Source organism: Eucalyptus grandis, chromosome 5 (genome assembly GCF_016545825.1).
Source record: "Eucalyptus grandis isolate ANBG69807.140 chromosome 5, ASM1654582v1, whole genome shotgun sequence".
In the NCBI taxonomy this organism is placed as follows: Eukaryota; Viridiplantae; Streptophyta; class Magnoliopsida; order Myrtales; family Myrtaceae; genus Eucalyptus; species Eucalyptus grandis.
Window position 1 is genome coordinate 42708566 of NC_052616.1, and position 23635 is coordinate 42732200.

At 40.8% G+C, this 23635-nt stretch overlaps 1 protein-coding gene across 1 annotated transcript in view; it reads left to right on the top strand.

Moving 5' to 3' along the window:
* Nucleotides 1-9669: 9669 nt before the first annotated feature.
* The window catches only part of LOC104446922 (cysteine protease XCP1-like), a 25074-nt gene continuing 11108 nt past the window's right edge, over nt 9670-23635 (top strand). The window contains exon 1 of the mRNA XM_039313724.1: nt 9670-10104. Coding sequence (XP_039169658.1) covers nt 9670-10104 — 435 coding nt within the window. The remainder of the gene's footprint in view (nt 10105-23635) is intronic.

Below are 23635 nucleotides of genomic sequence, written 5' to 3' on the forward strand. Positions count from 1 at the left end.
ATTCATTTTTTTAGGATCTTGTCTCATCGTCCGTCAAATTATTGATGAGTCCGGAATTTCGGGAAAGAAATTATCAGAGGAAAAATTGAACACCTTGGAAGAAATTAAAAGAGAAAGGGAAATGATAGAAGTAATTTGAATAGTAGGATTTTTACTATTTGATTACTTTTGTATTTTCTTTCTCTCTCTCATTCTCTCTCTCTTTTCTTTTCTCTCCACCGAATGCCTTGCTGTTTTTCACTTTCCCTCCTTCACTTTTCACCTTTTGACTATTCAACACTTGTCCTTTCTCTCTTCTCTCTCTTATCTCTTCTTCTCTTCTTCTCTCTCCCTCTCTCAACACACTCTCTCTCTCTCCCTCCGTTCGAATGAAGACAAAAAAGCGAGAGGAAGAAGAGAAGCCACCGAGAGAAGAGGAAGACCGAACCAACTCGTTGTCGCCGCCCGCGCCGCCACTCACCGCTCGCCTCTGCCTCTCCCTCACCCCCTTAGCTATCTTCACCACCCTGTCTTCTCCTCCCCTTTGTTTGTGCGAAGCCCGGCGGAAGTGGAAGCAGGCAACCAGCACCACCCGAAGGAGCAGCAGGTAACCACTCGGGCGTCGTCGCACCGCCGCCCGTGCGACGCCGCAGCTCAACCGCCTCACGCCCACGCCTGACGTCCCCACCATGCGACCCCAGCCCTGTTCTGCCTCTATCCAGCCACGTTCAACTACCTTCGGCCGCCGCCTAGCTCCGCCCGGCCACCACGCAGCGTCCCCGGAGTCCCGCTCGCCCTCCACCGGCCTCACCTTGCCATTTCGGCCACCAGACGATCTTCGTCCAGCGAATAACAGTGGCTAGAAAAGTGGGTTTCTAGCCCTGTTCAAGGCCCGCTTTGGGCCGTTTTCGGGCCCCGGACCTAAGCTGTGCTTTGGGGTTTATCGTTCCTCGCGTCGTCCCCGTCGGATTGATCCGATTTGCGTGCAATTCCGGTGAGTAATCTCACTAATCCTTGCTTAGTCGGCTAATTATACTTAATTGTTGTTTAGTTTTTTAATTAGGTTTAGGTGGTAAGATTAGTGTTTATTAGTTAATTATGATGCAAATTAGACAAATTGAATGTGTATTTAGAAAGTAGACATGGTCTAATATTTATTGAGGGTAGCTCGGGATTTTTCTGACCCTTTATCGGGCTTCAATTTGACAATTCGGGCTTAAGTGGAATTTTTGGCATTTAAATATTATTTTTGGAATTAAATTAATAAATTATTTATTTTCCAAAATTCAACTGAGATGACTAGTGACCGGAATATTATGCTGATGACCATGGTGAAGTCCATTTATTTAATTGGGCTTATTTTAAGCTAAATTGAATTTTAATATTAATTATTTAATTTTCGAAATTAATTAATTATTTATTTATTTTCGGAAATTAAGGTTGAGATGACCGACGACTGAAATCTCGTGCTGATTGTCATGGTGCAGTCCATTTATTTAATTGAGTTCTACATTGTGCTGAATTAAATAAATTGTGGTTTTTTATGGGATTATTCCCAAAATTGAATTGATTTAATGGTGGATTTTTAGGATATGTTCCTAAATTGATTATTTGGGTAAATTGAGTATGAATTAAGGTTGTGGATAATTACTTTAGAAATGGGATGAATCATCATGAAAGGCACGCGGCTCGGTGAATAGTACATCATCTCGGAGAATGCACGTGGCTCGGTGATTTGGTATATTGCCTCGGAGAATGCACGTGGCTCGATGATTAGTACGTCGCCTTGGAGAATGCACGAGGTTTGATGATTAGATATGTCACCTTGGAGAATGTACGTGGCTTGGTGACGAAGTATATCGCCTTGGAGAATGCATGTGGCTCGGTGACTAGATATATATATATATATATATATATATATATATATATCACCTTAGAGAATGCACGTAGCTCGGTAAATTAATGTATTACCTTGGAAAATGTACGTGGCCCGGTGATCAGTTCCATCACCTCGGAGAATGCACGTAGCTCGATGATAAGAAATATCGCCTCGGAGAATGCATGTGGCTCGGTGATTGGTTTTATCAGTTGAGACTGTATAGCAATGACTAGAATGACCCGGGAAATGGTCAGAGTGTCATGTAATCGATTAAGTCAATTGATCATTGCTTTGATTTGATATTGTGAATTGATTGACTGAATGGAAATGACCGTGAGTGGTCTTGTTGGTATATAATTGACTAGGTCGATTTGATCGATACTTCGATCTGTGATGTGATTACTTGGGTGTCTATTTGATCCGTGCTAACATGCAGGTGGGATCTGAGGCCAAGGTAAGTCCTCTGACTCGTGCTGTGCTTAGGCAACCATGTAGTGTATTGGTTCTTTAATTGAGTCTTAGTGGGGTAGAGCTCACTGAGACGTAGTCTCATCCCGGTTGTGGGACATTATTTCAGGCCCTTAGAATGGCAGGACCTCCACCTCCTCATCCTCGTATGCACTACGGTATCCCAGAGCATATTTCAAAATTAGAGACCCACTTCCACGTCCACCCTCACCCGGAAGGATTAGTGTACGTATTAGTTCAATCAACCATCTGGGTTAACGTGGGGGAGGAAGACTAGAGGCCCCACAGATATCGGTCTTGGTACTATGATTATTTTGATGGATGCAGAGAAGGTCCTATTCCGGAAGAGGACGTGCCTTTTGACGTGATGAAAAAGGCGTTTGGAGAGGGAACAGCTGATCGAGTGGATGGATCGGTAGTGGATGCGAGGGACCTGCAGCAAGAGGCCAAGGCTCGCACTCTTGTATATTCGATCAAGGAGGACAATGGGCATGAAGGTAATGGTGAGATGCCGCAGCAGGATGAGGAAGGACTGAAGGAGGACAAAGACTGGGGAGCAGCTGAGGAGATGCCTGAAGATGAGTCGACATCTGAAGCCGAAGATGAAGCTAAAGAAGAGAATGATGAGTTGGAAGAGAATGGACTGAGTGAAGAGGTGTCAGAGGAGGATCATAATGATCCTGTATATGATCCGGATGAGGACTGATGTGCCATCTTGTTTTTGCAAGCTATGAGTTTTGATCGGAGTGCAGTAGATAAGACTCGTAAGTAGTATTGTATCATATACTATCTAGCTTGTCTGTTTAAAAGTGTGGGCGTGATTTTCAGTTATGAAAAAAGGTAGGTCTACTTTTCTATCCCATAGTTTTATTGTTTGGGGATTTTTCTTTATGCTTCCACATGTGCTTAATAAAATGAACAGGGACGGCGATACATAGTCCTGGGATATCGCGTTTCAAAATCGACCAAAGGTAAGGGATGTGCACGTGCCTGAGGATCGGGGCGTGACACCAGCAACAGCATCGGCACCACTAGCAGTGCACCAGTGGCACCTTCGACCCCTCTTCTTCCTCCTTCTCCTCCCCCCTTGCTTCCTATTCTTCCTGCCACTTCTTGCTTGAGCAACAATCTCAATCTTTCCTCGCTCACCTGGTCGAGCAACTATAATGGTGAAAAAGCGGCGGTGGCTAAGCGATGGCGGGCGAACGATGGTGTCCGAGTGGCGAGCGGCAGAAACCCTAATTTCAATTCCCATGAGCTATATAGCGTCATTTCTGTGAGGATGTTCACGTATAACGGCAAAACGACGTCGTTTTAGAGCCACCACGACTTTTTTTTTAAAAAAATATAAAGGTCACGTAATTAATCTGGACGAAATCTCTTGCTGGTGGTACCAAAGTGATCATTTTTTTTTTTATGATTTGGCATTTAAGTGATCTGACGGAAACTTTTGGCGCTAAAGTGAGCACCGTATACAACTTATGGCACCGATAATATACTTCTCCCCGCGTTAGGGACTTGCAGAAATGGTATAGACATTTTCTTCGATGAAATTGGACATCAAATTTGGAGAATTTGTAAAGAAATTGAAGCTTAAAACCTAGGAAATGCATATGTCATTTTGGGGGCTGCATTTTTGGCTTAAATTTGGACAAATTGGTGGAAATTATGTTGGAAAGTATTTGAGGACATGCATTTAATTAAGTGGATTGGGTTTGTTGATTCTTCCCCCAGCCGTGGCTTCTTCAACAAGCCTTGACCAGCTGCTCTTGCTTTTCTTCATTTTCTTTGGAATTCTGCCCCTTTCACCGACGGAGCCTCTCTGCCATTTCCACCGAAACAACTTCAATTCCTTTCCATCCCTGCAGCTGCCACTCATTCGCAACCCCACGCCCACAAAGTTCTCCCCCGAAGCCACCGTTTGATCTCTGCCCCCTCTCACGCGGCTAGCTCGCCCCTACTCCACCATCTATTGTTTTCCTTGGTCAACTTCAGCAAAATTCTTCAAGTGAAGTCCCAGGTGTTGACCGAAGCTGCTGCCCATTCAGCCCATCTCCACGTTTGCTCTCTCTCTCCATTGCTCCTGCCGCTCCATTTCCACTTGTCTCCGTCCAGCTGCGAGGAGTCGAAGCCACCGAATAGCTGCTGTCCATCCTCATCCCACGCTAGCCCATGTTCCAGTCAACGATGCCATCCCCTCAATCGGTTTGTTGACCGAACCAGCTCACGTAGTCGCCGATCCATCCAGCGTCTCGGCCTAAAACCCACCAGCAACCCACTTGCTTGTGAGCTCATCAACTCTAGAAGCGCAAGCTTCAGCCCAAGACCCCAGCAGAGGCCCACGAAATTTTCTTGTTTAGCCCACACAATTTCGGCTCAACCCATCCTTGCTAGGCCCAGCTCGCAAATTCCAGCCCAGTCCAGCGAAGCCCAGCAGCTCACATTTCCAAGCCCGCGCCATTTGATGTGGCATCCTAGAATTTCATGACAACCTCTAGATGTGCTATAAACCATGAATAGGTGATGGAAGCACCATCATATTATATTGTAGCCATTAGACCCATGATTTGCAATAAGATTAACGCCGAACTTTTAATGGATAATAAATTGATAGGAAAATTCTATTCTTGGCCATGTATTTTATAGGTTGGAATTTATTGATTTATGTTGCAAGTTTTATGGCCCTAGAAATTTCAATTAGGTATTTATATAAGTGGGGATTTAGAATAGATTATTAAAAGAAGGAGTGGGTCGAAATTTTAAGCCTAAAAGCTAGCCCCACCGTTCGGCCACTAAGGCCTAGCCCGCGAAGCCCAAAGGGAGGGGCCTGCCGTCGATCGAAGGGGGAGAGGCCTGGCCCAAGGATGGCCCATCAACCTGCATGCCAATCCCCAAATGGCGAGAGAAGCTTGCCAAGTGTTAGTCCATTGTAGCCAAGTGTAAGATGCTATGCAAAATCAAATGATTGCTAATGATGAAGAGGAAAGAAAAGAGGAAGGGCGGATTGATGAAGGGAGTTTTCGACCGAGAGAAAGACAGAGAGAGAGAGAGAGAGCTGTCGTACGGGAGAAGGAGAGAAAGAAAGAAAGAGAGGAAGAGAGAAAGAAGGAGGCCCGTTGCTGCCGTGCGTGCCACCTAGTCCCGCCGTTGAGCCGCCTTGCCCCATCGTGTCCTTGCTGTGTTTTTGCTTGGATTAGAGGCAAGTAGAGTTCATTGATCTACCCTTTGCTTGCTATGGTTGTGATGTTGAATACTGGAAATGCTTGAGCTGTGATGTTGAATGCTGGAAACCCGAATGAATGGTGGTATTGTTCCAAGTGAGTTGTTGCATGTAGAAACAGTCCGACCTTTGATGATTTCGTGAGTTGCATGCAAAGTTCTAGTTGGAATCTAACTTCGACTTTTGTATGAAAGTTGTAGAGGACTTCTTGGAGAGTAACATATCAAAATTTTAGAGGAAATAAACAAGTATAGGTCGGTGAAACCATTTTTCTTTGAAGAAAGTGAATATGGAAACCGTTATGTTGATCTATTGTGATTCTATGAATTTTGTGAAATTATTAAGTCCGAATTTGATTTTGTGTTCTTGATAAGAGTTGTAGATGACATCTTGAGAAGTAACACACTAAAATTTGAGAATAAAAGGACAATTATTGATCGAGGAAAATGATTTCCTTTGAAGAGGATGAATCTAGACGGTGAACCGAGAGTTAGGGAGAGTTATAAAAATTATAAATTTTAATCCATAAGGAATTAGACTTCAATTTCTTCATGGGAATTTTACCTCTAGATCTCATCTATAACATATTAAAATCTCATAATTTTCGAAGTTCATTTATGGGCTTAATCGAAATTATTTCCGAAACTGTGCAAAAAGTGGCGTTGGAAATTCTTTTGCTGTGATGTATGGATCTATGTGATTGATGTGAAACTTTCTTGACATGGTGTTCTTCACAAAATATCTTCCTCTGGATCTTGTTTACATCATGTTAAATTTTCAGAATTCATTGAGATTGTTTACTAATTTTTCAAGAATTTTTACTAAAGAGGTGTATTCTGTTTTACCCAAAAATTGGTTTTATTTTCAAAAACCAATGAATTTCTTTATGAAATGTGATATCATGGGTGTTATGTGTACTGCATATATGATGACATTTGGCATATCATATGGCATCAAAAAGCTGGTTTAGAACTTTGATATTGTTGCATTAAATGCCATATTGAAAATGAGACATATATGTGGTTATATATTGTGATAATAATGATAACATCGAAGGTGTGAGCCGACGATGCCCCAGGAGTGTCGGGATGCCCGAAGGTTTGTGCCAGAGGATCCTCGGGAGTTTCGAGATGCCCGGTGGTATACGGTACGAAATTCCAAGGGGAATGCCTGGTGGTATGGCGGTACGTAATTCCGAAAGCCCTAGAGGTTTGTGCCGGGGGATTCATCCTGATGATAGTTGAGGTGCGAGATGCCCGAAGGTTTGGGCTGGATGCCCGGAGGTTTGTGCCGAAGGTTCCCCGCGATGCCAGGTTGGGTGCGAGCGATAAATGAGGGATGCAAACATTGGTCCGTGGAAGGAAAATGATGAGATCCTTGTGAAAGATAAAAATTGAAATTGAATCATGTGTATGGGTGTATGCATGTGGCATGATACATGATCTGCTTATGAAAGTAAATTGATGCTATTTGACATTGAGAATGCGATCATGAAGGCTTGAATGGATCTCATGGGGATGTATACATGATTGTATGGATGACATGAATCATGCGTATGTATGTGCATATGGCATGGAATGAACCTCATGGAAATACAAGTATGATTGCATGGTGGTATATGCACGATGGCATGGTGAGATATGCATGACTGCGTAGTGATATATGCACGACCGCATGGTGGTGTATGCTCGATAGCATGGATGATATGTGCTTTACTCGTGATATCTTGATTGTCTTGCTTATTGCATTGTGTAGTTTGATAGATCTTTACTGCTGAGTGATTGTACTCACCCCTTTTGGGGACTAACATTTCAGATTGAGAGATGCCTCTATCACCTGTCACGCGTGGTACATTTTATAGATTACCATATGATGTTGAGGTCGAGTGCTTGGAGCACCCCTGCGTCGGTGTTCATGGTTTGGTGTTTATCTGCGTCCCTGTTTTGGTCATGTATGATGTAGGCTTACCTGATGGCCCCATAGTACATGAGTTTCTATCTGTCCATGTTCGTCGAAATGGGAGGATGATGGGGATGTTGCCACTGCCCCCGGCCGATGCACCAGAATGGGCGTGATAGGAGCGTGTGACTAGTGGAGGTTGATACTTTTTGGGATGGCCGACACTAGCTGATGGATAGATGTACATGTTTGATGTATAGTCGGGTTCTTTTTGGGTTTAGCCGAGCTTACTTAAAGTCTTGGCCATTTTGTTGTACCGACTTGTGAAATCCATTTTAGTATGTAAATAAAAGTGGTTTGGCATTAGCTTTTATATATGTATGGGAAGTGTAGTTGGTGTGTATTGCATCGTATTATTTAGTCTGTGTACTGGTTAGGGAGATGATGAATATGCTTCCGTTATATGAACTGCGCTGGGACCGATCTAAAAGGTGTAAACCCCCAGGTTTCATGGACCCGCTGCAATTGAAATTGTATCAGAGTAACATGTTATTAGGACAAGTGATAGGTGAGTAACCTGTGGCGACCTTAGCGGATCGGGGGCCGTGTCGAGGGGTGCCACATCCCCCTTTTTGGTATCAGAGCAATGGTTATAGGTGGAGTGATAAGGAGCCTCATTTGGAAATTGAGGAATATGATGACAATGCACACCATAGGGTATTAACTGAAATAGTTGGTTAACTTTGAATAACGGGTGATGGGTATTCACTCGTAGATCCCTAGTAATTTATTATGAGTTGTCTTTAGGTGCTAGTAACATGTTTATGTTACTTATATAGTTGCAGTTACTTTTAAATGGAGACATTGAGTCACAGATTATTCCTGAGGCAAATGCTTGGAAACTACAGGAAAGTCATGGTGCGAGCTAGAAGTGCTCATCCATCGAGGGTTGAAGCCTCTGCTGCAAGGGCTGAACCCCGAATGGAAGATATCCTGTAGGGATTGGCCAATATTGGAAATCTAATGGCAAGACAAGCACAGCAACAACCTGGAGTGGAACGTCGTTCTCAAGGACTGTGGAGCGATTTCTGAAGCTGAAGCCACCTAAGTTTAGTGGAATGGGAAGTCTTGAGGAGGCGAAACATTGGATTGATGGGATAGAACAGATTTTCCGGTTGTTGGACTGCAGTGATGCTGAGAAGATAGTTTTGGCAGAGTACCAGTTGGAGGAAAATGCAAAGTTTTGGTGGAGAGCTTTAAGAGATACGATCTTTCCACCAAGTACTGATATAAATTGGGATGAATTTGTTAGAGATTTTTTCAATAGGAAGCATTTCTTTGATTGTGCCAAGGATAAGAAGATCACCGAATTTGTTCGGTTGGAACAAATGGAGCCGACAATCGGTATGAGGCAAAATTTTCTGAATTGTCTAGGTATGCTCCCAGGTTGATTGAGGATCGTGAGGAAAAAGCTAAGAGATTCCTGAAAGGGTTGATGACTGATATTAGGAAACAACTGGTGCCTCTGGATATAAGAGATTATAATGAGATTTATGAAAGGGCACAGTTGGTGGAACAAGAACTGGTGAGAGAGCGATCAGAGTCTAAGAGGCAATTGACCTTTAGTGATATTAGAAGGGGTAAGAGGCCCTATCCTGGTCAAGGTTAGACTTGGGATGTTAAGAAAAAGTGTAATTTTGAAAATTTTGGAAGAGCTAGGGATGGCCTGAATTTAGGGAAAGGACCCTATCAGCCTGATGTTTGTCGAAGGTGTGATGGGCATCATGGCCCAAGACCTTGCAATGGATGGCTGAAATGCCATGGCTGTGGACGAGTAGGTCACCTCAAGAGAGACTATCCACAAGAGAGGTTGTAGCTGAGTGTTGGCTCGGTGCGATAGGTACAACAAAGTGCTGTTAGACCAAACCTACCAAGGAATCCTCAGAGGCCACCAGCACAAGGAAGGGTGTATGCGGTCACCCAAGAGGAAGCGGAAGCTTCCAAAAATGTTATAGCAGGTACGATTTTCATAAATGGCAAGAAGGTATATGCATTGTTTGACACGGGTGCTATGCATTCATTTATATCTGAATGATATAGGCAATTGAGTGAAATAGAAACTACACCTCTTGAGACGCCTCTTTGTGTTTCCACGCCTTTAAAGAATATGGTGTTATCTACGATGATGTGTGCAAAATGTAAGATAACTATAGAAGGACGGGATATGGAAATAGACCTAGTTGTGATGGCTATGTATGACTTTGATGTTATCATAAGAATGGACTGGCTCCATAAGTATAGGGCTAAGGTGGACTGCTATAGGAAAGTGATCCAGTTCATGTTACCTGATCAGTCTAGTTTCGAATCTTTTGGAGGTCAGACAAACCCCTCTATAGCCATTATCTCAATGGTAGAAGCTCGTGAACTACTTGACGAAGGATGTCAAGGATACCTAGCAGTGGTAAGAGATCTTGCTAAGGAAAATGCTAAAATTGATGAGATTCAAATAGTCAGGGAATTTCAGGATGTGTTCCCTGAGGAGTTGCTTGGATTACCACCAGAACGAGAGATTGAGTTTGAGATTGAACTAATGCCTAGAACAGGACCAATATCGAAAGCCCCGTATAGAATGGCCTTGGTGGAGTTGAAGGAGTTGAAGGTGCAACTACAAGAGTTGCTTGATAAGGGATTTATTAGGCCAAGTGCTTCACCTTGGGGCACACCAATTCTATTTATGAAAAAGAAGGACGGGTTGATGCGTCTATGTATTGACTATAGACAGCTGAACCAAGTGACTATAAAGAATACGTATCCTTTGCCTAGAATTGATGACTTATTTGATCAATTGCAAGGAAGTTCAGTTTTTTTCTAAAATTGACTTAAGGTCAGGATACCATCAGTTAAGGATAAAGAAAGAGGACATTCCTAAGACTGTATTTAGGACTTGTTATGGACATTATGAGTTTCTAGTTATGCCTTTTGGATCAACGAATGCACCAGCCGCATTCATGGATTTAATGAATAGGATATTTGAGCCTTATCTGGATCAGTTTGTAATTGTCTTCATCGATGATATCCTGATATATTCTAAAGGACCTGAAGAGCATGAACAACACTTGAGGATAGCATTACAAACATTAAGAGATCATGAGTTATACGCCAAATTCAGTAAGTGTGAATTCTGGCTAGATTAGATAATATTTTTAGGGCACGTGGTGTCAAGGAATGGAATTGCAGTAGACCCTGCAAAAGTTGAGATGGTAGTAAATTGGCCGAGACCAACAACGCCGACTAAGATACGGAGTTTCTTAGGGTTGGCTAGCTATTATAGGAGGTTTATAGAAGGATTTTCACACCTGGCAGGCCCTTTAATGAAATTGACCCGAAAGAATGTAAGATTTGAATGGAGCGGAGAATGTGAAAGAAGTTTTCAGGAATTTAAAAGAAAGTTGACTACAGCCCTAATTCTAACTATACCATCTAGACCTGATGGATTCACGGTGTATAGTGATGCTTCTCATAAAGGACTGGGATGTATTTTGATGCAGCATGGCAAGGTCATAGCCTATGCATCGAGGTAGTTGAAACCTCATGAGTTAAATTACCCAGCCCATGATTTAGAATTGGCAGCTATAGTATTTGCTTTGAAAATATGGAGACATTATCTGTATGGAGAGAAGTTTGAAATCTATACGGATCATAAGAGCTTGAAGTATTTGTTTTCGCAAAAAGAGTTGAACATGAGACAAAGAAGATGAATGAAATTATTAAAAGATTATGACTGTGAGATACGATACCATCTAGGAAAGGCAAATAAGGTGGTAGATGCCCTTAGTCGAAAGTCGGCTATGGACATGACTAGTCTAAGAATAACAGAGTGGAATCTGTTAAAGTCAATTGTGGATTCAGATTTTAAGTTGGAAATGGACCACCTTACTGGTATGGTCACTGCATTAAGGATTGAGCCCAAAGTTATTCAGAAAGTTAAGATTTTACAAAAGTCTGACCTGGAGATTTTGAAAATATGAGATGCTGTGTCTTTAGAAAAAAGACCAGAGTTTCAAGTTTCGGAAGACGGAGTAGTAAGATGCCAAGGACGGCTCTGTGTTCCTGATAATGAAGAAGTAAGAAGGGAGATCCTATCATAAGCGCATAAGAGTAATTATAGTATTCATCCGGGGAGTACAAAAATGTATAGAAATTTACGCTAGCAATTTTGGTGGAATGGCATGAAGAAGGATATAGCTAAGCATGTTTCTCAGTGTTTAACATGCCAGAAAGTGAAAACGGAAGATTGCAAACCCGCAGGACTATTAAGACCATTGGACGTACCATAATGGAAATGGGAGCATGTGACGATAGACTTTGTGTAAGGACTACCAAGGACATCAAGTGGTCACAACTCTATTTGGATAATAGTAGATCGTTTGACTAAGTTTGCTCATTTCCTAGCGGTCCGCGTAGACTATTCGATGGATAAACTTGCTGAGATATATGTAAGCCAAGTGGTACGGTTACATGGTATTCCTGTAACGATCACATCGGATCGAGACTCTAGGTTTACTTCAAATTTTTGGCAAAGTCTCCAGAATGTTTTAGGGATGAAGCTTCAATTTAGTACTGCTTTTCATCCTCAAACAGATGGACAAACGAAAAGAGTGATCCAAACTTTGGAAGATATGCTGTGAGTATGTATTATTGATTTTAAGGGAAGTTGAGATGAAAAATTGCACTTGATAGAGTTCTCCTATAACAATAGTTTTCATAAAAGTATAGTTATGGCTCCGTTTGAAGCATTATATGGAAGAAGGTGCAGGACCCCTATTTGTTGGAATGAAGTAGGTGAAAGGAAATTGACAGGACCTGAATTAGTACAAATTACTACTGAGGCTGTGGAGATAATAAGGAGAAGACTTAGGACAGCCCAGAGTAGGCAGAAAGACTACATAGATAAGCGTAGGAGACCTTTAGAATTTGATGTGGGAGATCATGTGTTACTTAAAGTATCCCTTATGAAAGGAATATCTCGATTTGGAATGAAGGGTAAGTTAAGCCCTAGATTTGTTGGATCTTTTTAGATACTTGAAAGAATAGGAGATGTAGCTTATCATTTGGTGCTGCCTTCTAAATTAGAAAATTTGCATGATGTACTCCATGTATCGATGCTGAGAAAGTATCAGTCGGATCCTGGTCACATACTCGATCATGAAGCTATCAAAGTGGATGAGAAAGTGAGGTACATTGAAGAGCCCGTGCAAGTATTGGATCGAAATGAGCAAATTCTTAGGACCAAGAAAATTCCATTGGTTAAGATATTATGGCGATATCATGATGTGGAGGAAGCCACATGGGAGAGTGAAAATGAGACGAGGGAAAGGTACCCTCACTTGTTTCAAGAGACATAGGAAATGTGTAATTTCGAGGACGAAATTCTCTAAGGAGGAGAGAATTGTGGCATCCTAGAATATCATGACAACCTCCAGATGTGCTATGAACCATGAATAGGTGATGGAAGCACCATCATAGTATATTGTAACCATTAGACCCATGATTTACAATAAGATTAAGGCCGAGCTTTTAATGGATAATAAATTGATAGGAAAATTCTATTCTTGGCCATGCGTTTTATAAGTTGGAATTTATTGATTTATGTTGCAAGTTTTATGGCCCTAGAAATTTCAATTAGGTATTTATATAAGTGGGGATTTAGAATAGATCATTAAAAGAAGGAGTGGCCCGAAATTTTAAGCCCAAAGACCAGCCCCACCATTCGGCCACTAAGGCCTGGCCCGCGAAGCCCAAAGGGAGGGGGCTGCCATCGACCGAAAGGGGAGAGGCCCTACCTAAGGATGGCCCATCAACCTGCATGCAAATCCCCAAGTGGCAAGAGAAGCTTGCCAAGTGTTAGTCCATTGTAGCCAAGTGTAAGATGCCATGCAAAATCAAATGATTGCTAATGATGAAGGGGAAAGAAAAGAGGAGGGGCGGATTGATGAAGGGGGTTTTCGACCGAGAGAGAGAGAGAGAGAGAGAGATGTGGTTATATATTGTGATAATAATGATACCGTCAGAGGTGTGAGCCGACGATGCCTCGAGAGTGTCAAGTTGGGTGTGAGCAATAAATGAGGGATGCAAACATTGGTCCGTGGAAGGAAAATGATGAGATCCTTGTGAAAGATGAAAATTGAAATTGAATCATGTGCATGGGTGTATGCATGTGGCATGATACATGATCTGCTTATGAAAGTAAATTGATGCTATTTGACATTGAGAATGCGATCATGAAGGCTTGAATGGATCTCATTGGGGATGTATACATGATTGTATGGATGACATGAATCATGCGTATGTATGTGCATATGCATGACTACATAGTGATATATGCACGACCGCATGGTGATGTATGCTCGATAGCATGGATGATATGTGCTTTACTCGTGATATCTTGATTGTCTTGCTTGTTGTATTGTGTAGTTTGATGGATCTTTACTGCTGAGTGGTTGTACTCACCTCTTTTGGGGACTCACATTTCAGATTGAGAGACGCCTCTATCACCTGTCATGTGTGGCACATTTTATGGATTACCTTATGATGTTGAGGTCGAGTGCTCGGAGCACCCCTGCATGGGTGTTCATGGTTTGGTGTTTATCCGCGTCCGTATTTTGGTCATGTATGATGTGGGCTTACCTAATGGCCCCGTAGTACAGGAGTTTCTATTTTTGTCCATGTTCGTCAAGATGGGAGGATGATGGGGATGTTGCCGCCGCCCCTGGCCGATGCACCGGGATACGTGTGATAGGAGCGTGTGACTAATGGAGGTTGACACTTTTTGGGATGGCTGACACTAGCTGATGGATAGATGTACATGTCTGATGTATAGTCGGGTTCTTTTTGGGTTTAGTTGAGCTTACTTAAAGTCTTGGCCCTTTTGTTGTACCGACTTGTGAAATCCATCTTAGTATGTAAATAAAAGTGGTTCGGCATTAGCTTTTATATATATATGAGAAGTGTAGTTGGTGTGTATTGCATCGTATTATTTAGTTTGTGTACGGGTTAGGGAGATGATGAATATGCTTCCGTTATATGAACTGCACTGGGACCGATCTAAATGATGTAAACCCCCAGGTTTTATGGACCCGCTACAATTGAAATGGTATCGGAGTGACATCTTATTAGGACAAGTGATAGGTGAGTAGGCTGTGGCAACCCTAGCGGATCGGGGGTCGTGTCGAGGGGTGCCACATTCAAAGCCGCAAAGTTAGCCCGCTTCAGGCCCAGCCTAATTCAGCGACAAACCTCAGCTTGGGCTGAGATTTGTTGGGCCGATTTTAGGCCCGGTCCAAGCTCGTTGACGCCACCGCAAATCGAAGTTTCAGCCACTGTTGCATTGTCGTTGTGGTGAACTGATTTCCGCAATAAACCGATGAGTTTATGCACTAAACTCTTCTTAGTAGGCTAATAATGTTTAAGGGGTGTTTAGTTTAATTTAATTAGGACTTAGGTGACTAGTTAGATTAGATTAGTGATTTAATTAGTAAATTGTGCATGTTAGGTGGTTAGGTTAGATTAAGTGAGGCCTAGATAAATTGTGCTATTTATCTAGAAGGGTTTGAGAATTTTCTAAGCCCGTATCGGTATTTAATTTAGTGATTTTGGCCTAGGTTAGTATTTTTAGAATTTAAATTGAATTATTTAATAATTTTAGAAACTAATTAATTATTAATTATTTTTCCAGAAATTAGGTCGGGATAGCCGGTAACTGGAATTTCGTGCTGATTGCAATGATGCGGTTTAATTTCTACAATTGAGTGTTTAATTGTGCAATTTGTATTTAAGTTGTAATTTTGGGAATTTATCCCAAATTTGTATAATTTCATTAATTAATTAGAAATTACTGGGGTGTCGGTTTACAACGCCAAAAATATTTTCAGACTCTATATAAATAGTGAGATTTTCTAAAGTAAATGTATTAAATTTTTGGCTCAGGCCGATTGTATACCCACACACGATTTTTTTTTTTAGGTACCTTTAATATGGTGGAATTAGGCCAAGTTGGGTATTTAATTGAGGAATCGATGTGCAAAGCACAAGATCCTTGGCCAGGAGTAATGTATCATGGTTTAGCTTTGGGGAGCATTAACACCATTATAGATCTCTAGCAGCTTCGGTGAGCAATAATACTTTAACAGCTTCGGTGAACACTATAGACATCAGCTTCGGTGAGCAGTAATTCTTTAGCAGCTTCGGTGAGCACAAGTTATCTAGCAACATCGGTGAGCAAATTTTAGATATTAACTTTGGGGAGCAATGATATATGAATATATCTTTTTTAGCTTAGGTGAGCAGTGTTCGAATCAACAAAATTCATATATGGCATCAATGACATGGAGTCGAATGAGTCGACTAATTGATGGTTGAATTGAATTGAATTGAATTGAATTGTTTGGTCGAGTATTTGATTGTACTGACCTGCAGGGTAGACTTGAGACAAGGTAAGTCCATATGATTGTGTGATTGTGTGGTTAGGACTCCTTTGGGCGTATTATCCTCCTAATTGGGGTTTAGAGCGTGAACTCGCTAAGATTTATATCTCACCCTGTTGTGGGCTTAAATTTTCAGGATCGTCGAGTGGAGGACCTGGAGCCGAGAGGAGGTGATCTGAAATGTAGGTCAATTATGACCACTTCTTTTTAGAAAGTCAATCTTTGTAGTCTTTTAGTCATAGACCTTGTACATGATTCAGTGTGTATATAAAGGTGTGTTTTGTTTGTGAATTTGTTTTATGTTTTTCTATCCCAAGCTATTGATGTCAGGGGATTAGTAATTTGCTTCCGCATGTGCATTAAAATGAAAGGGTTGGCAACTCATCCTGGAAAGTCGCAAAATTTTATCGACCAAAGAGGGATGGGCACATGCTCGGAGGTTTGGGATATGACATGTGGCATGTGAGAAATCATCTATGATTGTGAGGAAAAATCGTGATCCATCATGGTGCAAAGTGTGGTATGGTCCCCTGACATATCAACATGAATTAAAGAAAAAATACCATCTACTCGGTAACTACTGTTTTGGAAAGGAGCACTAGTCTGTTTTGCCAAAGGGCAGATGGGACATTGAGGATAATGGAATGAAACAGTGTGACCCATTCTTTGATGATAAAGAAAATTCTTGTCATTGGTAGCAGTGTTACACAATGATTTATTGATTTCAACAAGAGACAATTTAAAAGTGCTAGGAATGTTGATCCAAAAATAAAGCCCTCGATAGATTCTACCCAAACCCATCAGTTTGCCAGTCGAAAAGGCCTGAAAGAAATATTTATCAGAGTCAAAAGAGACATGACATGAATTTTCTTCACAAGCTCGAGAGACTCATATGCGGTTGAAATGGAAATCAGGAACATAAAGCACATTTCGAAGTGTGATGAGAGAACTAAGATTCACAGTTCTAGTGATTGCAACATCTGTGGTGTTTCCATTTGAGAGTTGTACCGATATATGAATAGATAACTTCTCAATTTTGGAAAAGAAACTTTTGTTGTAGACAATGTGATCACTAGCACCCAAATCGATTATCCAAGCAACCTTCGAAATTGAGCTCATTAAACAATAAGAAATACCTATGAAGCTCCCATTTTTACTAGAAGCATCCAATTTCTTTAAGGCTTCCATCAGCTCTTGATATTCCCTATGAGTAATTGAATTGTTTGCTGGTTGTCCTGACACCTGAAAGACGGTTATAAATTTTCCCTTTTCTTTTTCGCCAGGTTTACCATGCAATTTCCAACAATTTTCAATTGTATGGTGTTGGCGCTTACAATATTCGCAATATAACTTACCATTTCCTTTTTTATTATTGTTTTTCATAATTGAAGAAGGCTTGTTCAAGGGCTGGAAAGCATGGGCCATCGTTGCCCCATATGGGCCCTCAGATCCAGTAAAAAAATGGCCGCGTGAATTGTCCAATCCATAGAGTATCAACCCACGTGAACCGTCGGATTTAGGGGTACCATTGCTCCGTGGATCGTCGAATCTAGTTGCTCCAAAAAACGATCATGGGCCGTCCGATTGTTCAACAAAATCGTGGCCATCCACCAGATTCTTGTATCTTCTAGGGTCTTCTTCGACAAACCCTAGATGCACCCCTTGATGCTCTCTCCCTCTTATGGCTTTCCATGGCAGGAGAGAAAGAAACTTCGCCACCGAGCCATTCCTTCGCCATGTTTCCTGTAGTCTGCTGCCTTTTGTTGGCTTTCCTCTTGTATTGCAAGTTGGTAGATGCGGCCAAGGCTTGGCACGGGCTCCATGGTCAAGATCTGTGAGCAAAATGAGAGATAAGTTTTGTTCAAAATGAGGAGAAACCTCGTTGCCTTCACCCCATCCTGCATGTTTTTGTACTGCTATAGAATGGGCTCCAATCAATCGAACTTCTCTTAAGCTATTTCCAAATCATTCCACAGACCCGAAAGTTTATTATAAACCGCTGCAACAATCATGTTTCCCTGTTTTAGTTCCAAGATCTGTTGTGTCAAGGAAAAAAATTTGACTTGATCCAATTTTCCATACATTTCCTTAATGTTCTCCCATATTCTTTTTGAATCCTCTATCGGGGAAGTTCGGCTACGACTTCTAGAGCGATGCAATTTCCGATCCATGTTTTGACTAGTTGATTGCATTTGTTCCAAAGCCGTGCCATTCGCTCGTCAGTCGGAACCGGAATTGTTCCGTCAATAAAACCCTCATTATCTTTCGTTAATAGCGCACGTTGGAACTCCTGCGACCAGCTCGAGTAATTGTCTGGTCCGATTAATTGCTGAGCAACGACCTTCAGTTATGGTCTGTCGGCATTTGTTGTGTAAAGGGGGTCGTCGGGCTCCGGCTGGCCGCTAGCAGCGAAGATTTGGTATGGGAGGAAACCGAGCGGCGGATTCGGGTAGGGATTTGCTCCCAAACCCGGACGGCTAGATCCGATTCCATAACTTGCATTGAAAAATCCCAGACCCGAGTAGGGATTTGTTCCCTTGCCCAATTTGCCTAACTCGCCTGTCTGTTGTGGGTTGATGGTTGGGTTTGCCCCGTTGTTGGTTGGTGGGCCTCCATCAGTCTCCACGCTACTTTGATAGCCTGGCAATGATGTATTTGGGCATGGCCCATAGTACTATGGATATGGTACCCATTGGTAATGATGGCTCGAAAAGGGCTACCCCATATTAAACTAAGCTGGAATAGGTGCCCACTGCATGTGTTGGGCCTGACTTTGGACCTGTTGCTCGGATACAGTAACTATTGCCGAAGAATCTTGGATTTGCGAGGCTTGTGAGGTTGCCTCTCCTGTAGACTGGTCGTCAGAGGGTGAGGTCAGGTTTTGTGGTTTGTTCACAGTGAAAGATTTCTCCTAAAAAAGAAATTTCTGCTCTGCAGATTGAATTTTCTTTGGCAAAGTGAAGACGGAGACTCAAGAACGAATTCCTACCGAAGGCTGTTTTGTTTTGCAGATTGGTTGTTGCAACAACAAGACAGAGAAGAACAAAGGCAATTCGGAAAAGGGATGCAAAAGCTATGCCAGGACCAGAATCGCTCTGATACCATGTCACGAATGTAATTGAAGAAGAAAATGTGGGAAACTACTCGGAGAGGAAAATGTATTGATCTCATTCAATTGTATAATCTGTATACAAGAGTGTATATATCACAAGAGGAGACTCAATAAATAAGTAAATAAATATTTTTCTAATCTTTCTAACCCTAAAATAATCACAAATTCTATCAATTACAATCCACATAAATCTTCAATCATACCTTCAATCATATCTTCCAACAAAATGGTGCCGCAAGAATTCATTTTTTGATGATTGGATGGCTGAGAAGAGACATTCAGAAGATTTTTATGTAGAGTAGTGTCAAATCATAACTTTTGTTATGCATTGACCACAAGACTACGCGCAATTCAACCAAATTTATGAAAGGCTTTGATTATGGAAGCCACTGGGGTCGCCGTACCGTAAGTCAGTTAAGTCAATTTTTGCTACAGCCTTCTCTTCTTTTGTATGCAAGCGAAGACTTGCACAGAACATTGACGTCAAGGGCACCGTGGATCTCACTCATCGTGTGTAGAGTGATGGTCCAGCACGTCTTTAATAAGAATAAAATCAGAAAAGAAACGAAAAAGAGGGCTGAGCGTTTCATAGCAGTGGAGAAGCGAGAGTTGCCGTGTTTTCTTGCTGAAAAAGAAAAGAGAGAGGTCTTGTGGCTTTTCCCGAATTGGCTATTTCTCATAAAATTTTGGGTCTTGTTTTTCTACTTTGAATTTAATTTTCAGCACCATATTTACTTGTTTGGTTTGATAGTGGTGAAATTTTGTAACTAGTTGCTGTTGAGATTGATTTGACATTAGTTCATTGAGTTTGGGGGGAAGGTATCAATCCTGGAAAGGTTTAAGTCCTCAACAATTGATGCTGTCTTTCCCCAACAAAGTGATATTAGAGCTAGCACTGATGGAGGAAACCATTGGCACCATGCTTAAGTTAAATGCTTCAGATTATTTTATTTGGATATCTCAGATTAAAGACATTGTCTTGTCAAAATTTATATGATCCCATCACTGGGGATAGAGGTAAAGAAGACAAAGAAGATAAAGAACAGGAGCGAATCAATTAGAAAACAATTGGCTCTATTCACAATAGATTGATCATAATTTTTTATATCATGCTCCTCAAGAAACAAATGTTAACACATTGCAGAAGAAATTGTAAGATGTGTGCAAGAGGGGATCTCACAAAATACAGCATTCTTAATTAAGAGATTTGTAAATTTGAGATACAAGGAATAGAAGTAGCATGTCTAAGTAATCGACTCAATGTTATGATGTCGTAAATTAGTTGAAAAACTAGAAATTGGTCCCGGTGATGAGTAATTGACATGACATTTTTAAATCATTTTTTTCTCCTACGAAGATTTTTTTTTGTTATTTTCTTCTTCAAAATCTTGTTTAAATTAGATTAAAAACTAAAAGGCTAAAATTATATTTTAAAAAATTGAAAAAAAAAATGGCAAAGTGCAAGAAGCACGGTCACCAGCCTTAGGGAGGAACCATGTAGCCTAAAACTGGGTGCCCTCAACCTTGTTAGGCCTAGGCACCCTCCTAGAGCCGGCGAGGGGCCGACCACCCTTGCCCATTGTCGACGACCTCCATTGGCCCCTTTGGCAATGGGTGGCAGTGCCCCACTAGCGAGCCCTACTCTTTTCCTTTTTTGAATTTTTTTAAATATAAATTTTTAGCATTTTTATTTTTAATCTAATTTAAATAAGATTTAAAGAAGGAATAACAAAAAGGCCATATGTGAGAGAGAAATTAATTTAAAAAGGCTACATATGCATTTTTGTTGGATAAATTGACGGTCTGAACGAAGAATTTGATTGTACTAATTTAATAAGTTTTAGTATTTGATTACGCTTTTTGAAAGTTTTAGGACTTAATTGCACTTTCTTGACAAGTTTATGACTTCTAGTGCACTTTAGTGACAAGTTTTATGTGAATTAAATTTAATAGTCATTGGAAATGGAATATATGGAACTAAATTGAGTCAAATTGATCCAACAAAATTGTCGTGAAATGAATTGATTGAATATTTATGATCTTGTGATTTATATCATGCATAACGTTACTGGAGCCATGACCTTTCTCGCTTCTTGTTCGATGCCTCTATTGAGGGAGACTTGTAGTGGCCCTCCAAATGAATAAGCCCTAAGATGGTTAATGGATTAACAAACTAGCACAAATAATCCCTCTTGTGAGGCGGTGCTAGTAATTGGCCCAAGTTCTCCAAAAGCCTAACAATTGCAGCTTGATTTCCTTGGTTAATTATGTAATGCTATTTTTAATTTAAGAACGGCCACCAATCTATTAAAGATTAGTTAGAGGCCAAGTAAAACGTGAGAGGTTGTTTTACTTTTGTAAGTTAGAGACTCAAGCCTAGGGCCTCGATAACACTAGATGTCTATCTAATGCCTAATTTGGTATATTTTCCTCTTTCTTGAAAACATTTAATCCTCCGATCTTTCCAACTTCTAAAATCCGAAGCACACGCATCTACATGACCACACATGATCAAAGTTGTATAATACAAGAACATTAACTGTCAAAATAACATCATACCAAGTAAAAAACTATGATATCAAAAGCAATTGAGGCGCAATAAGAAAACCCAATATTAGTTGGGCAAAAAATATACATTCTCTCATTGTCGAACCTTGGAATAGCACTGCCGAGGCTGCTAATAATTAAGGCTGCTAAATTAAGGAGTGCATGTCTCCTAAAGCTAAATGATGATAATAATGATAACATGATTAGATATCTAAACTATACCAAGAATGTGTTGGATAAATTTAAATTAATAAACATAATGAAAATTCTATAAATATGAGGCGAGCATGTGATTGTGACTCGGGAATGATGCAATAATGCAATGGGTCGTCCTAAACCGACTGTCCAGCCCATTCGATGTGTTGGACAGTTAGCTAAATGTGCTCATTGCCCACTAAACAATTCCAAATAAACATGGAATCTTGGTGATAGGTGAATGATGATGTGTGATTCCACTAAAATATGAGATTAAACAACGTAAGTGGCAAAAGAAATAAGGTTCATCACATCTAAGGACCAATCCTTGGAGCCGGTTGACGCCAGGTCTCAAACATCACAAACATGGCATTCAACATAGGAATCGACATTACATCTCAATCTATCATAGAATATGACACCGACATGAGTAAATGATGAAGAAAAATGAACTTTACATCCTAGGGCCCTCGGCCAAAGCATGGGTTGAGACACATTTGCAAGGTTTTTCAACAAAAAAAATCAAGGGAAACGGCTAGACAAAGCTAGTAGGGGTGGGAGGTGGAAATGGACCAGTTTAACAACGAACTTAATTCTAACATAACCCAAAAAGGTCAAATCATATGTACTAGATCCCATAACTGTGTCAATCCATCGGTAGACCAAGGTAGTGGATTCGTAATGCATGCAATGGCTATGTGAGCCGCCATACCTCGGCTTTTAACTGTAATCCGAAACTTGTTTATCTTTGGAGAACAAGTTACAAACAAGTTACAACTTGAAATGATAAAGGGACGAAAGTGTTTTACCTTGAATTCGTGAAGTAATGGGTCCTAGGCTCTCACTCAACTCACAATATTTAGCAAAACTGACACAGATTGCTCTAGTTCCCTCAACCTTCACTTGTTACTTAACGATTTTGGGTTCCTCAAATCATAATTTTTATGGTTTTTCAAGCCTAGAGAGAGTTGAAGGAAATGAAGACTAGAGAATGAGCTAGAGAAATGAGGTGGAAATGAGAGGGATGGGTTTAGAGAGAGAGAAAAATATTATCTTGAATCCCTCGAGATTGTTGCCCAAAAAGTCTTAAATCTAATGTACGGCAGCTAATTTAGTCCTAAATATTTCAATTGTATCAATTCAGTCTGAAACTTATTATAAGGCAACCGGTTTAGTCATAAACCTTTTGCCATACTAAGTTTGTCCTAAACTTTTGGATAGTTTGTCAATTTATTCATAAATCTTTTAGTAATTTGCCAATATAATTCTTCCGAATAAGTTTGGTTGGAAATTGCCTAAAGACTACACTGCCAAATTATTAAAAGGTTTATGATTAAATTGATAAATCGTCAAAATTGTTAAGGCTAAATTGGCATAAGTAAATGGTTTAGGACTAAATTGGTCGTTGTATAATAAGTCTAAGAATTTTTGGACAATTTTTCTGGATCCCTTTATATGGTCACTGGCCAAGCCCATCTTTACCCAATAGTTTCTAACCAATATCCACTGGTTCAAAGCCCTAAAGTGCATTGGTTTTTGTCCAACATTTCAAGCTTGATCCATCGAGTCTTTGTCACTAAAATTAGTCAACTTGGGTCATGGGCCAGGCTTGGGCACACTATGCAATCGCATGGAAATGACGAATATGTAGTTATTGTTCGTCCGTTTTGACTTAATTTCGTAGTGAAGTGAGCTAATATGTAGATTACAATAATGCAAAATTTTAGGCCAAACGGACATTAGAAACTCCCACTTTGATGCCCTCATATCACCGCTTATGGACTGCCTGCCTCGTGTAAGGATCAATCAATACCTTTGATTAATGCAAATTTGGGAAATTGTTTCTTTTTGGA